The sequence below is a fragment of the Rhincodon typus genome, chromosome 4 (genome assembly GCF_021869965.1).
Source record: "Rhincodon typus isolate 14 chromosome 4, sRhiTyp1.1, whole genome shotgun sequence".
NCBI lineage: Eukaryota > Metazoa > Chordata > Chondrichthyes > Orectolobiformes > Rhincodontidae > Rhincodon > Rhincodon typus.
In genome coordinates this window covers 109,853,284-109,869,980 of record NC_063335.1, presented here as the reverse complement: position 1 = coordinate 109,869,980, position 16,697 = coordinate 109,853,284, and the positions used below count along the sequence as shown (strand labels likewise).

Genomic DNA, 16,697 nt, shown 5'->3' with positions numbered 1-16,697 from the left:
ATATTCATGAGATTAAAGCACCCCATGTCATACCTAAATTAGCAGAGAAGAACTTACCTGCGAAGGAAATTAAGAGAGTAAGGGACCTCCATATAAAAAATAATATGCCAACTATTGGGTTTAGCAGGAATGACATCCTCCACAAAAGGCGTTAAGATAAGGGGTAGTAAATTTAAAACAGAATTGAGGAAAAGCTACATCACCCAAAGGGTTGTGAATCTGTAGAATTCACTACTCCAAAGTGCGGTAAATCCTGGGACAGTGAGTAAATTTAAGGAGGAGTTAAACAGATTTTTAAATGGTAATGGGTTGAAGCGTTATGGGGAGAAGGCAGGAAAATGGGGATGAGGAGCATGGCAGCCATGATCAAATGACAGAGCAGAATTCAATGGGCCGAATGGCCTAATTCAGCCACCATATCTTATGAATTTATGAAATCTGAGAGATAAAAGACTCCACCAGAGGACAAATGATTTACAGAATTTGAAAATCAAGGTCCACAGTCCTTAAGTCAGAGACTTCCCAATCTTCCAAGTCAGAAGGGAATGTGCTCTGGAAGAATAGATAGCCCTCCACTGGGATCCTCACCGCCCAGTGGCAAGTAGGCATGCCAGGGCGTGTCTGGGTGGCAGATGTAAGAGTCGAGGTGGATGGTGCAATGGGGGATGATGCTCAGGCAGAATTTCACTCACAGAAAGGCCAGATATCCTGCATTTGTGAAGAGGAGATTTGTGGGCAGTCGGGGCAGGGGGATAATAGTAAACATAAAATGTACTGCATAAACATTAACATTAAACAGCTTGGGGACAGATGTTGTATAAGGTTATAGTTCTGAAAGTGTCAACATTGAAGTTTCATTAGCTTCTCCCAGCCTGATGATATAACAGTCTTTGGTAGAGAATCATGCAAGTCTTGGTCTAGGTCCTAATGGAGACTGACATGCCATCTACAGTTCCTGATAGTTGCAATTATGCATGAAAGGTTCATGATAATTGCACCTATTCCGATCACCTTGTTGTGGAAGGTGGTATCTCTTCTTGTTAAGACTGTCTAGTGATTGATTCCTTGTCATTGAGAATTAGACAGGCCCTTAACTCAGCAGATTAACAGGTCCATGCAGCAATCTGTGGAGTGGGTCATTGTGCCCGATTGCCTCTGTTGAGAGGGAGCATGTGTGTCCACGGGCACCCATAGTGGCTTTTAAAGAGCAGTGGGTACTGCAGGGGATGGAGCGCATCATCAGCCCAGACAAACATATACTGATTTAGTAAGTTTCCATTCATCAAAAGGAGACTAGTGCAGCGAATGACCCCAAGTATAAGCCACTCATACAGGGAGCCCGGTAGGACATAGAATGTTACCAACAGTGAGGTTTTGGGAGAACTATACAACATACCAGTTAGGCTGCAGCTGGAGTATAGCACATAGCTCCAGTCACCACATTGCAGGGAGCATGTCGGTTTAGACTGGCTCTTTAGGCTAATACATTCCAGATTTTCCAGCATGAAGGCTCCCAGACTGCTGGAAAAAGAGAGACTAGTTCACTATGAATTGATTCATCAATCATAGAATTATAGAATTCTAACAAGGTCTTACTTTGGACGATCATACTTTACTCAGTGATGTTTAGTGCAAAGTTTTACATATTTGTTGTTGGGATGTTGGTGGCACCTGCACAGTTAACTGAGTTTTACAACTGATGGGCTATAAACTAGAAAACCAAGATGCTGAGATTCAATTCGTTGGTGTCATTTTTTTTTTTGAGTATGTGACAACTTTTTGGCATTTTCACGTTTGCAACTTTAAGTAGTGGTGCACCACAGGAATCAGCGTTGGGATTAAACTACTTGCAATCTATATCTATGGCTAGGATAAAGGGAACAAATCAATTGCCGCTAAATTTGCTGATGATATAAAAGATAGGTAGGAGAGTAATTTCTGAAGAGGACAGAAAAGGAGTCACTCCTTCAGAATCTGCAGCGATACCTTTATGTGGGAGCTCCTGCTAGGTGGTGTGCCCTGGCGATGTATTTTTTTTCCTCCAGGCTCACGACCATAATTATGACACTTTGGTCCTGTTTACTGACCGTGAGGGTCTGCAAGTCACCCTCGGTACACTGCCTGTCTTTTACCAGGTCCTGATCAGTGTGTGGAACATGGTGGACTCACACTGGGCCTTTCTGGCATCAGGAGTAGCGGCTATAGTCAGTGAGCCATTGCTCAGGAAGCCTCACCTCCACAATCACGAGTTTGAGTGGCTGGCAGAGGAGAGGGCCATGGCAGTGGAGCTGACCAGAGTTGGGGGATATGCTCCCTGAGGCAGGCCTGACTACAGGAATTGGCCAGCAAGGCAGCGGTAAACTTCCAGCTCGCGGCCGATGTCACCGGAGAAAGGTGGTGCTCCGGCCCGACGTCGTACACCAGTTGAAGGATGCTCAGGCGCGTGGTGGGATCCCATCTGCACGTACCCCTGCTTGGGCGGAATTTCACTTTGGCCCCAAGGTCCCGACCCTCTTCAGGGGCCTGCACCCCTCAACCTGAGCCACCTCCTGAATAGGTGTTGCGTGTCTTTTCACTTCGCAAAGAGGCGGTTGTTGTACAGTTGCACCATTCACCTCGACTCTTACATCTGCCGCCCAGACACGCCCTGGCATGCCTACTTACCACTGGGCGGTGAGGATCCCAGTGGAGGGCTATCTACATGGGAGACCTCCTCTTTCCATCAGGGACCTGGGGTAGAGGATGTTGCACGTAGCAGTTGGTTATAGCCACAAATTGTGGCAGTTCATGGACTCGCAGCCCAACTGTTTATTTTGTGGCGCTGTGGAGTCTTTGGACCAAGTATATACTGGATGTGGGCATTTACACTCCCTTTTTAGTTATTTGAAGAACATTTTGTTGTGTTTTTTGGGTGCGCTTCAGCCCCATCTTCCTGATCTCTGGGCACTCAGTGTTGGAGGGGTGTGGGCAGAATGGAGGATCTCCTCATGGGTTTGCTCCTGGGCCTGGCCAGGCTGGCTATAAACAGGTCCTCAGGCAGTGGGCCATGGAGGGGGTCATTTCTGTCAACTGCCTGACCCACTTCCAGAGTTATGTTTGAGCCCAGGTGTCCTTGGAGAGGGAGCATGTGGTGTCCACCACTAACTCTATTTCACCACTATTACAGATGTGGGCACCGGGAGGGATTATCTTCCCTATCTTCCCCATCCCACCCTAACTCCATTTTGATTTAGATCCCTCCCTCACTTTTTCTCTGTTTTTTGATGTCAGCAATGCCCCTAGGCTTTGCTTGTTAATGCATATTTGGGCACATGGGTATTTTCCTGGGGTGGAAAATAACATAATAAAGCCTATTCACCAAGGTGTCTTTTCTCGTCTCATTTATATACAATATATGTGTGTTTTTTAATATATTAAAAAAAAACCATGGGTGATCTGAGGAAAACAGAAAATAAAGGGCCCTATTAAAAAAAAAGAAACCTCAAATAAAATATAAAAACGAGTCTACAAATGGATATAAATTGCAGAAGAAGTAGTTCAGAGAAGGTTCATTTGAATGATTCCTGGGATGAATTGGTTATCGTATGAACAAAAGTTAGGCAGGTCGTGCCCGTATCCAGAAGGGAGCCTGAGAACACAAGTGCTGAAAAGCTGCTTCTCCTTACGGGAGAGACTCGAACTAGGGAACATAGTTTCAAAATAAGTGATCTCCCATTTAAAATGGAGAGAAGGAGAATTTTCTCTTTCAAAGCACAAGTCTGCAGTATTCTCTCTCTCCTCCTCCTCCTCCTCCTCACGTCCTCACCTCCACCCACCCCCCCCCCACCCCCAAGGTTACAAAAGAACAAAGAAAATTACAGCACAGGGCACCAACATGCTGCCCGTCATAACTAAAACCCCCTACCCTTCCGGGAACCTATCCCTCTATTCCCATCCTATTCATGTATTTGTCAAGATGCCCTTTAAAAGTCACTACAGTATCTGTTTCCACTACCTTCCCCGGCAGCAAGTTCCAGGCACCCACCACCCTTGGTGTAAAAACGTACTTGATTAACTGTGGATTTCAATGATATAGGGAGAAGGCAGGCAAATAAGGCTCAGGTTATAGTCAGATCACCCATCATCTGATTAAATGGTGGACCAGGCCTTCAGGGTGAGTGATGTACTCTTGCCCCTAACTCTAATATTTGCTCATAATGTTCATATCAAAACTATTCACCACCAATTTGGAATTGGTCACTTCAATATTCATTTGTTGAACTCAAAATTAAGCAATACCAAGTAAGCAAAAGACACTGAATTTTTGCACTGATTCATTTTTAAAAATGATATGCATTACAATAATGATCTCTCTCTCTCTGCCATTCTCCCCTTAGATTGATTGCTGAGATGACAGGTTCTTTTCTATGAGGAGATTGAGTAGAATGTACTTACTATCTCCGAGTTTAGAAGAATGAGACACAATTATCCGGAAACAAAGCTTCTGAAAGGACTGGATAGGGTAGATACTGTGAGGTGATCTCCCCCTGGCTGCAGGGCCAAAAAAATAGGGAGAACAGACTTGGGACAAGGACAGGCTATTTTAGGACTGAGAGGAGGACAATTGTTTTCACTCACAGGAACAGTTATAGGCCATTCAGCCCCTCAAGCTTGTTCCACTATTCAATGATATAGTGGCTCCAGATATCTACCTTTGCTTAAATAAAAAAAAAAATCTTCAGAATTAAAAAAAAAACTTATCCAGCACCAATTGCTGTTTGTGGAAGAGAGTTGTAAACCTCTACCACCCTTTGTGTGTAAAAGTGCTTCCTAACATCTCTCTTGAATGGTTTGCCCTAATTCTCAGGCTATGTTCCTTTGTTGTAGAATCTCTAACCATCAGAAGTCATTTATTTTTATCTACCCTGTCGTCATTTCCTGTTAATATCTTGAAGACTGCAATTAGATCACCCCTTAACCTTCTAAATACTAGAGAAACAGATTTGTTCCCTAATTTGTACAATCACTCCCCATAACTTAACCCCTGAAGTCCAGGTATCATTCTTGTGATAGAGAGTCGTAGATCTTTCAAATTGTCTATCTCAAGGTGCTGCGGGCACTCAGAATTTGAGTATCTTCAAATTTCTGATCAATAGCTTTTGTAAATTAAAGGGAATCAAAGGAGTGGGGTGGGCAAGTGTAGTTGAGGTGTATGATCAGCCATGAACTTATTGAAATGGTACAGCAGGTTGGAGGAACTTTAGGACCTACTCATTTCCTTGCAGCTGGCACTGGCTTGCAGAGGCAAAGCCGTCAAATCTGGGAATTGTTTCTTTATATAAAATAAATGTGCTTCTCCCCGTTACCTGAATTAAGCGAGCTGAGCAATTGAACATTTCTAGTCAGTGGCAGGAAGTGAATGTTGCACTTGCCAATTATATACAATGCAAAAAAAAAAAAAAACCCCTTAAACTGCAATTCCTTCCAATAACTTGTTTTCACCCACGCTGCTCATTGGAGTCATAACCATTGAGAGAAAGCATAACATTTAGACTTGAGTAAATATCGCAGCAATTTACAAATACACCAAGCATTTATTTCGATGAGTAAAGATTGGTCTATTGGTCAGACCAAGCTTCATCTTCTTTGATAATACTACTGGATCTGCATCTAATGTGAGAGAAGGACAAAAACAGTTAAGTCATTTTTGGGACCTAAGCTGTAATTGAAAACTACATACCTGTGTGAAGGAAACTTGTTGCTTAGAGTCGAGATGATGAGATTTTCAACAAGCTGGTCTGTTTCTGTTACGAGATCTGCTGCTGATGACTTCGTCTGCACTCGCTTTTCAACTCTTAATGCTTCCCTAATTATCTTTGAACAAGATACAGTGTTTAAAGGACATTATAACAGTAATTTTCTTTTGCTGTTGGATTAAATTACATTTATTACTCTCCTCTCACACCTCAGGAAATTCTCATTTGGATATATATATGTATCTCTATTTTAAAACCAAGCAGACACGCAACATTAGGCTACCAGTATTTTCCTCGAGCAAGTTTGTTCATAATCCAAGCTTGACTGAAATACCCACTGTATTCAAATCAACATGTTCACTATGGAATACATGGCATTCTCTCCATTTGGAAAAATTCATTGTACAAAGAGAAAGAGTTATGAACTGGCAGATTTTCATGAAGAAACTGCATAAAGTCAGGGTCACTTTTTATTGGTGAAATAAGGCTAATGGCATTTGACCATAAGAAATAGGAACAGGAGTGGACCATTTGGCTCTGCAATTCAATAGAATGCTGGCTGATCTGACACTCTTCACATCTATTTTCCCATCCTTTCCCCATACAGTTGATTCACCTACTGATCAAGAATTGATGTATCTATTTATCTCAACCCTTGACACAGACTCTGCCCCCACAGCTCTGTGGCAAGCAGTTCCAAAGACTTAGTCCTTAGTGAAGAAATTCTTCCTCATCTCAATCTTAAATTGGCACGCCCTAATTTTGAGACTATGCCCTCCGGTGCTAGACTCTCCTATGAGGGAAAACATCCTCTCGGCATTTACTCTGTCAACCCCTTAAGAATCCTCTATATCTCAATAAGGTCACATCTCATTCTTCTACATTCCAAGGAGTAGAATCCCAACCTGTTTAACCTTTGCTCATAACACAATCCTTCCATATCCTATTGAACATGCTCTGAACTGTCTCCAAGGAAACAATATCTTTGTTTCATTTAAGGAGACCAAAACTGCTCAAAGCACTCCAGATGTGGTCTCACCAGCATCTTGTACACTGCAGTCAGTCTTCCCTACTCTTACAAGTCGAACCCCATTGAAATAAGGGCCAACATTCCATTAACCTTCCTAATTATCTGCTGCTCCCACGTGAAGGTAATAGACAAGATAGAAGCAGGGAGGTTGTTTCCACTGCCGGGTGAAACTAGGACTAGGGGGCATAGCCTCAAAATAAGGGGAAAGAAATTTAGGATTAAGTTGAGGAGGAACTTCTTCACCCAAAGGGTTGCGAATCTGTGGAATTCCCTGCCCAGTGAAGCAGTTGAAGCTACCTCATTGTATGTTTTTAAGGCAAAGGTAGATTTTTGAACAGTAAAGGAATTAAGGGTTACGATGAGCGGGTGGGGAAGTGGAGCTGAGTCCATGAAAAGCTCAGCCATGATCTTATTGAATGGCGGAGCAGGCTCGATGGGCCAGATGGTCTACTCCTGCTCCTGTTTATGGTCTTATGTCTGTTAGCTTTCTGTGTTTTGTGCGCAAGTCCCCCCAAGCCCCTTTGTGATGCAGCTTTCTGCAGTTTTTCCTCCATTTAAGTAACACTGTTCTCTTTTACAAAATGAACAAGCTTGCATTTTCCACCATTATAATCCATTTTTGCCCACTTATCAATATCTCTTTGTAAACTGTTTGTATCCCTCTCAGAACTTGTCTTTCCACCTATTTCTGCATCATCTGCAAATTTGATTACAATACCTTCACTTCCTTCCTCCAAGTCATTAATATATATTGTAAACAGTTGCTTGCTATTACTTATGGCTGAAGCTATAGTGGCTTTGGATGTGGGCAGATCCAATTCACCAAGTTTGCCTGAGATGCGCCTCTCATTTGTGTCACAAAAAAAAATCTCACTCTTTGAAGAAGTGATACTGGGCTCAAAATATTAACTCTGTTCTCTCACTGCACAGATGTTGCCAGAACTGCCAAGTTTCTGTAACTCTTTCTGTTTTCAACTCACTATCTGACTTGAGCTCGAGAGGCAATGAACAGCATAAGATTGCTGTATGTGTACAGTGGATAAACAACTGTCATCCCAAAGTTTAAGCCTCAGGCTAAAATGAACATCTACAATTTTAATGGTGTGACAACTTAACTATTACCAGTCAACTTCTCTGCACTGAATAAGCTACACGTGTGGAGTATCAGTCCATCAGGTTTTCACTGTTGTTGGGTTTCTTTAAATGTAACACTAAACTTTTAATTAAGAATTACCTTTTCTTTCTATCACTTTCCTCCTGTCTTAATAGAATTGTTTTTCCCTCCCTCTGACTCTCTTTCATCCTGATTTGATACTGAATACAACTACTCTAGTTTTCTGAGGAAGGGTCACTGGACCTGAAACGTTAACTTTGATTTCTCTCCACAGGTTGGGATTCTACTCCTTGGAATGTAGAAGAATGAGATGTGACCTTATTGAAATATATAGGATTCTTAAGGGTTCTTAAAGTTTTCTTAAAGCTTCAGACCTGCTGAGCTTTTCCAGCAATTTCTGTTTTTGTTTCTGATTTTCAGAATCTGCAGCCCTTTCATTTTTTTTTAATGCATTCATGGGACATGGGCATCACTGGCTGAGCCAGCATTCATCGCCCATCCCTAACTGCCCAGAGGGTTACATTTGGTTACAGTACATTCACTTCCTTCCTCCAAGTCATTAATACATATTGTAAACAGTTGCTTGCTGTTACTTAAGGCTGAAGCTATAGTGGCTTTGGTTGTGGGTAAGGAGTCACACATAGGCCACACAAAGGGTAGCAGTTTCCTAAAGAACCAGGTGGGTTTTCCAATTGACATTGGATTCATGGTCATCACTAGACTCTTAATTCTAGATTTTTATTGAATTCAAAATTCCACCATCTGCCGTGGCACGATTCGAACACAGGTACCCCGAACACCAGCTGAGTTTTCTGGATTAACAATCCTTCAAATCATACCACCGCCCCACTTTTATTTGTTGAAAAGAGCTGGCTGATGAGATGGCCACAATGTAACCTGGGGATCTGGGACCTGAGAGAACAGTTGGAAGCAGTAGTGCTCCTCCTTAACCAATTAAATGAGAAGATTGCTAAGTAAACCGCACAATATAACAGGAGGAAGCGGAAATGAGAAGAGGCAAATCCAATGTTAAATCAGGTCCAGAAAGAGTGTGTGTTTCACACGAGCCTTCTCCCTGGTCTTATTTCTACTGCACCCTCTCTATTCCTACTACACTATTCTTCCCTCCGCCATGTAAACATCCAGGGGCAAGGTACATGGGCTACTCCTTGTGAGAGCAGATTCACACTGTAGCCACTCCCATGAATTCTCCATAGAAGTTAAAGGTAACCAGTTTCTATTTCTAATAGTTAGGGGCATTTCCACACAAGTAAGCAGGGTCCGGTATAGCAAACCCCCATCATTAAAAAGAACACCCTTAACCTTTTGTAAAATGGCAAGGCTGACCCTACTAGCTGTGACCCCTCAGATATCCTTGTAATTTCCTCATCCACCCCCGGCTCCAATTCTCTTCAGGAAGAGTGAAAATCCCACCATGGGTAGTCGAATCTTCCTATAGACTTCAATAACCATACCATGCTAGTGTGATTTGAGCAGGAGGTTGAAATCTGGAACATGAACTATAGGGGGGCTGCAGTTTAATTTCAAGGTCTCTCTGACATTCAGTCTGACTCTGACTGGGGATTTCTCCGCACCTTTGAGATGACTGGTGGCGGAAGCAGCTTTCTCGGTTTTTGTTGCGGAGCTTAAAACCAAGAAGGCTGTACCTCCTTGACAACAAGGTGCAGGGCTGGATGAACACAGCAGGCCAAGCAGCATCATAGGAGCAGAAAGGCTGACGTTTCAGGCCTAGACCCTTCATGAGAAATGGGGGAGGGGAAGGGGGTTCTGAAATAAATAGGGAGAGAGTGGGAGGCGGATAGAAGATGGATAGAGGAGAGGATAGGTGGAGAGGAAACAGACAGGTCAAAGAGGCGGGGATGGAGCCAGTAAAGGTGAGTGTAGGTAGGTAGGTAGGGAGGTAGGGAGGGGATAGGTCAATCCAAGGAGGCGGGATGAGGTTAGTAGGTAGGAGATGGGGGTGCAGCTTGAGGTGGGAGGAGGGGATAGGTGGGAGGAGGGGATAGGTGGGAGGAAGAACAGGTTAGGGAGGCAGGGACGAGCTGGGCTGGTTTTGGGATGCGGTAGGGGGAGGGGAGATTTTGAAGCTTGTGAAATCCACATTGATACCATTGGGCTGCAGGGTTCCCAAGCGGAATACGAGTTGTACCTCCTTAACGTTTTTGAAGTGTTTGAATCGTCTGCCCACTCATTCCCAGGCTGGCTATGGATCTGACAATCCGTGCAGTCATGACTTGGAGGGGAAACATTAAGACTGGGCTCCCTCTTACTGCAACTGAATTGGAAATGTCATTGCTTATAATAACAATTACATTTTCTTTAATCAACTCCCCATCCCCCACTTCCTTGGCCTATCAGATGATTATACAGCACTAGACCCTGTTTTGCTGGGTTAAAAATCCAATACTCACTTCAATGGAACTATCAAACCCACTTTTGTTTTATAATCAGCAGCGGCCTCTCCGGACATAAAGTGCCATTATAAAGACATCTCATGCCTGGATCAGCTCCGGTTACATTCATTGAGTTACTCCCCCAGCCTCTGTCATTCACCTGGCCGGCTTCCAGAGCCACCTGTACGGCCGCTTCCAGATACTCTTCCAGCGGCTGCTGTCTGCTCCTCTCCCCCGAGCCGGCCATTGCCTTCCCCTTCGCTCGGGCAGCTTTCAGAACGGCTGACTCCTCTCTCTCTCTCTCTCTCTTTCCCTCCCTCTCACTATATATAGATATAACATGCACACTCTCTCTCTCTCCCTCTCTCCTTCTCTCTACTGCTCTCTAGTGTGAATCCCAGCTACAGCTTACTCACCACAATTAACAATTATTTGCCTATATCTCACACTCTAATCTCTCTGTCGCTCTCTAGTGAATGTACTAGCTGTAAGCCTGCTCACTCACTCAGATCCACCGCACAGAAAAAAGACCCACTAGCCCATTGAATCTGCATAGGTCAAAAACAGGCACCTATTTAAAGGAAGGGTCACCGCACCCGAAATGTTAACTCTTGATTTTTTTCTTCACAGATGCTGCCAGACCTGCTGAGCTTTTCAAGCAAATTCTGTTTTTGTTAGCCCCGATTTAAATCCCATTTTCCAGCACCTGGTCCATACATTTGCAAGGCATGCAAGACTATGTCCGAATATTTCTTAAATGTTATGACGGTTTCTGCCTTTACCAACCCTAACAGGCACTGAGTTAACCCTATCCCTATCGCCTTTACACTTTCTACTCCTTACACTCAGCCACAACTACCAATTCTCTGCCTATGCAGTATCTCACACACCAGTCTCTCTCTTTCTGCTGCTTTCTATTGTGAATCCCAAAAGCAATCTACTCAGCCACAATTAACAATTCTTTCTCAATTCCCTCCCTATATCTCACAAACCAGTCTCTCCGCCGATCTCTAGTCTATATCCCAGCGAGCAACTTTGGCTGTCCTGTTTGCTCCCTCTCAAATATTTCCAAACAGCACTCTTTATAATTTGCTTGCACATTCTAATTAACTTCAATTCTGAAAGATCAAAGTTGACTGAGCTCTTCAATTTATTGGTTTTTATGTTGCAAAACTCATTGAGGTGGTAGGTTTGTAAATAGATGCCAGTCACTAACATTCCATCCCTAATTAGTCACTGTAAATAAACTCACTTAAAGCAGAAAGATGAAGGGTACAGAGACATCAGTGTGGAGCTGGAGGAACACAGCTGGCCAGGTAGCACCAGAGGAGCAGGAAAGTTGATATTTCCAGTCAGGACACTTCTTCAGAAATGGGGAGGGGGAAGGGAGCTGGGAAATAAATAGAGAGAAGGGGTCCTCAATAACTTACTGCATAAATAAAAATTGTTCCATTCTAAGATTGAAAGTGGGAATGTTCACTGATAATTGCACAATGTTCAGCACCATTCATGACTTCTCAGAAAATGGAGCAGTCCAGGTTCAAATACAGCAAGACCTGGACAAAATCTAGGCTTGGGCTAGGAAACAGCAAGTATAACTTGGGTCACAAAATGCCAGGCAATGACAATTTTGACCTCTTGCACTGCCCTGATTTTAATTATCCATCACTGGGAGCCAAAATGTCAGCTGCCTAGGCCATAACATCAGCCTGAAACCTTTCTGTCTCTCCAACTCTGTCTCATCCTTTAAAATGCTTCTTAAAATGTTTTTTCTCTACAAGTTCTGGTCATTTCCTCCTGTATCTCCTGAGACATCTCTCATCGACAAACCTGGTCTGTTTACTCTCCTTTGAAGCATCTTGGGACAATTTACAATGTTTGTAAAATTTAACAATGTGATGTACAATGAGAATAACATATCAGACGATAAGACATATGAATTAATGAATGGTTTTATCGTCATGTGTGTTTACAGTGAAAGATACAGTTAATAGCTTCCACTGTTGCCATGATCCGGCGCCATTTTGAACAGTTTAGGAATATTAAAAACTTTAAAAGATATAACTTACAGACAGCCCATAACCCTTCCGCTACTGCTTTGCTGCTGCCAGCGCCATACCCAACCAACGTTGAAGTCACCGCTCCTCAGGTGCCACCTTTCTCCATTGCATCTGCCAGTGTAGCAGCCAATGGCTGGGTCCCGTGCTTGCCCGTCTGCCAGCCGCCTCCTCGCCGCCATCCGCCAGGGTCCCATTCCACATTCACCAGCTGCCTCCACAGCCTGGGCTCCAATGAAGCTGCCTTTCTCAGCAATGCTATTCTTGCTGATGCTGCCATGACTGAGCTCTCCCCAGAAGGTCCATAGAAGCAAAAGCTAAAAAGAAGAAAGAAAACGAGAAAAGAAGGGAAAAAAGGAAAGTGGACAGAGTGGACGAGACCCGGGCTCAGGAGCTCGGAAGCAGCGTACTCCGCTGCCACCATCTTGATTACAAAGGAGCAGAAGTAGGCCATTCAGCCCATCAAGTCGATTTTGTTATTCAGTTATGATAGAGTTATGTTCATTTATTTGATTTGATTTGATTTGATTATTGTCACTTGTACCGAGACACAGTGAAAAGTATTGTTTTGAGTGCTAAGCATACACATTGTACTTTACATATGTACATCATGGTAATAGAACAGAATGTAGAATATAGTGTTACAGCTACAGAGAAGGTGCAGAGAAAGATTAACTCTAATATATGAGAGCTCATGAGTCTGATAACAGCAGGGAATAAGCTGTTCTTAAATCTGTTGGTACATGTTTTCAAACTTTTGTATCTTCTACACAATAGAAGAGGGTGGAAGAGAGTATAACTGGGGTGGGAAGAGTCTTTGGTTATGATGGTTGCTTTCCTGAGACAGTGGGGGTGTATAGACAAAGTTAATGGATGGAAGGCTGGTTTGCATGATGGACTGTGCTGTGTTCACAACTCTCTGTAATTTCTTACACTCTTGGGCAGAGCATACCAAGTTATGAAGAGAGTTTGGAATAGACTGGGGTTGTTTTCCTTGGAGCAGAGGGGACTGAGTGGGGGACATGATTGAGACATATAAAATGATGAAAGGCATCGATAGGGCAGAAAGGGAGAAAGTTTTTTCTTTGGCAGGGGGGAATCAATGACTGGTGGCATAAATTTAAGGTAAGGGGCAGGACATTAAGATAGGATGTGAGGAAAGATTTTTTTCACCCAGTGGGTGGTGGGAATCTGGAACTCACAGCCTGGGAGGCTGGTAGAGCCAGCTACTTCAGAACGATTAGGGATGGGCGATAAATACTGGTCCAGCTAGCAACACCCACATCATAGGAATGAATCATAAAAGAAACATTGAAGAATAGAACAAGTGCTACCATGTGAATTAATAACAGAGTTTGATCAGCAGTTATACAGTAACCACAGAAACTCAAAGATCAACAGGCCTCCCTCTCTGATACAATGGTGATAATGGACGCTGTCAGTAATGAATTTTGTTTGACTCTAAGTCCTCCACAATCCTTAGCCCAACCCCGATGATGCAACACTCTCATTCAGCCTAGAGTCTGTCAAACATGCAAAACACTGTCAAGTCTTGCAAAAGCAAGGTGTCCTTCATAGACTTCAGAAATTCAAATTAAATAGGATTGAGGAAGGATTTAAAATGTTACCAATCTTTAGGCATGTATTAAAATCTAGATTGGGTTATTCCATAACAGAGTGATCGGATCCAAAGGCCAATTAGTGGTTGGCGAATCAATAGGGCAGCTCCAAAACAAAACCAAAATAATGCAGATGCTGGAAACCTGAGAGAAAAAAACTGAAACTGGTACCTAGGAGTGGGCCTTATTAGACACTATAAAGGAAATTTACGCACGGAGGCAGAGGTGTTAAATTAATATTTATAGAGCAGGAGGATGCTGCCCAAGCCATGGTGATAGAGGAGAAAACTTTGTCATTAAGATACAAAATTAATAAGATAGAAGTCTTGGATAGATTATTAGCACTTAGAATTGACAAAGCACCGAGGCCAAATGAAATGCATCCAAGGATTTTGAGGGAAGCGAGGGTAGAAATTGCACTGGCCATGACCTTTCAGTCTTTCCTAGAACAGGGGGAGATGCCAGAAGTCTGGAGAATTGAAACCTTACAACCTTGTTCAAGAAAGGTTGCAAGGATAAACTCTGCAATTACAGACAGTTAAATTAACTTTGACAGTGGGGAAAACTTTGGGAACAATTATTCAGGATAGAACTAGTAATCATATAGTATAAGGTGGGCTGATTAGTAAGAGTGAGCACAGATTTCTAAAGAAGAAATCATGTTTAACAAACTTACTGAGTTTTTGAAGAGGTAGTGGAAAGGTTCAATCATCAACTGTGCCTGGAAGACCATCAACTCAGTGAATGATGCTCTTTGGTCAGCCTGAAACTTGTTGGTCTTCCAGTACAAAGAGCTGACCTCGACAGTGTGTTGCAGCTTGGCACGTTCTAAGGTCCAGGACTATGTGCTGAGGGACGGACTAAAGCTTGGGGCAGCTACCGCCAGGGTGCAGTGGAGAAAGACTACCATGTGAGATCTTTCTGCCAAAGCACAATGGGGATCTGTTCAGCTATCAGACCATCTTGGTGCCTCAACTGTATGTAAATATTGTCCTGCATCAGTAAAAAAAAACCTTGATGTTTCTTTGCTACGGCAGTGAGTGCCAAATTCCAATGTTTGTTTGCTCTTCATGTGAAAAGACGGTACAGAACTGCTTCATTAACTATGTATGTATGTAAAGATATTTAATGAATAAAGTATATTTTTGCAATAAAAAAGAACAGAAAGGCTCAATGAGAGTAATGCTGTTGATTGGTGTACATGGATTGCCAGAAAACATTTGATACAATGCCACACAGCAGACTTGAGGAAAAACGTAAAAGGGACCGTAGCAACATTGATACAAAATTAGCTGAGTTAAGAAGCAAAAAGTAATGGTCAATGGATATTTTTAATGCTGGAGGAAGGTTTGTAGTGGAGTTCCTCAAGGGATGGTATTGGGACCCTTGCATTTCCTGCTATATATTAATGATCTGGATCTTGGTGTGCAGGGGATAATTTCAAAGTTTGCGCATGACACTAAACTTGGAAGTACTGTAAACTGTGAGGAGGACTATGGAACTCCAAAAGGACATTGACAAGTCAGTGGAGTTGATGAATAGGTGGCAGATGAAATTAATTCAGAGAAGTGTGAGATGATGCGCTTTGTTTGGAAAAACATTGAAAGACAATAGAAAATTCTAAGGGGGGAGGGTGCAGGACCATGGGGACCTAGGTATATATGTACAATGATCACTGAAGGTGGCAGGTCAAGTGGAGAGAGCAGTTAATAAAACACAGAGCCCTCGGAGCGGCATGGAGACCCAGTACATAGCTTTGCTGCCTCGCAGCACCAGGAACCTAGGTTTGATTCCAGCCTCAGGTCAATGTCTGTGTGGAGTTTGCATGTTCTCCCTGTGTCTGCATGGGTTTCCTCCGGGTGCTCTGGTTTCCTCCCATAATCCAAAGATTTGTAGGTTAGGTGGATCGCCCATGGGAAATAGAGGGGTGGGGTGGGGCTAGGTGAGATGTTCTTTGGAGGGTCAGTACGGACTCGATGAGCCAAATATTCTGCTTCCACTCCGTATGGATTCTATGACTGCATGAGTACAAGAGCAAGAAGGTTATGTTAAACTTGCATGGATCGCTTGGTAGACATCAGCTGCAGCGTTACGTACAGTCTCGGACACCATATTACAGGAAAGATGTAAATGCATTGGAGTGCAGAAGCAATTGACAAGAATGGTTCCAGAAATGAGAAACTTCAGTTATGAGGATAGATTGAAGACGTTGGGACTGTTCTCCTTGGAAAGAAGGCTGAAAGGAGATTTGATAGAGGTTTTCAACATCTGGAGCAGGCAGGGCAGAACAGATGGGGAGAAGCTGTCTGTAATTATAAAAGAACAAGAGGCAATAGATTTAAGGGGATATGCAAAGTAGCAAGGGTGATGTCAGAAAAAAAACTTTTTCAAATAATAATTAGGGTCTGGAACACACTATCTGGAAACGTGACGGAGGCAGGTTCAATGGAGGCATTCAAGAGAGCATTGGACGATTATTTGGATAGAACTGGTGTGCAGGGAGATGGGGAAAAGGCAGGCGATTAGCAATAGGTAATGGAACCCGGGCAGGCACAATGGGCTGAAAGGCCTTCTCCACAGTAATAATTATTTGATTCGGTGATTCCTAGTCAGCACTGCTCGGTCCTCCCCGGGCGAGAGGGCGCTACTCGGTCCTCCTGCGACGAGCAGGCGCTGCTCCATTCTCCCGCTGAGAAAGGGGGCTGCTCAGTCCTCCTACGGAGAGAGG

The 16,697-nt window shown here is 43.3% G+C and overlaps 1 protein-coding gene across 1 annotated transcript in view; it reads right to left on the bottom strand.

Moving 5' to 3' along the window:
- Positions 1–10,717, bottom strand: part of impa2 (inositol monophosphatase 2) — a 35,594-nt gene extending 24,877 nt beyond the window's left edge. The window contains exons 1-2 of the mRNA XM_020524012.2: positions 10,454–10,717; positions 5,720–5,853 (exon numbers count right to left, since the gene is read on the bottom strand). Coding sequence (XP_020379601.1) covers positions 5,720–5,853; positions 10,454–10,540 — 221 coding nt within the window. The 5' untranslated portion in view covers positions 10,541–10,717. The remainder of the gene's footprint in view (positions 1–5,719; positions 5,854–10,453) is intronic.
- Positions 10,718–16,697: the final 5,980 nt, after the last annotated feature.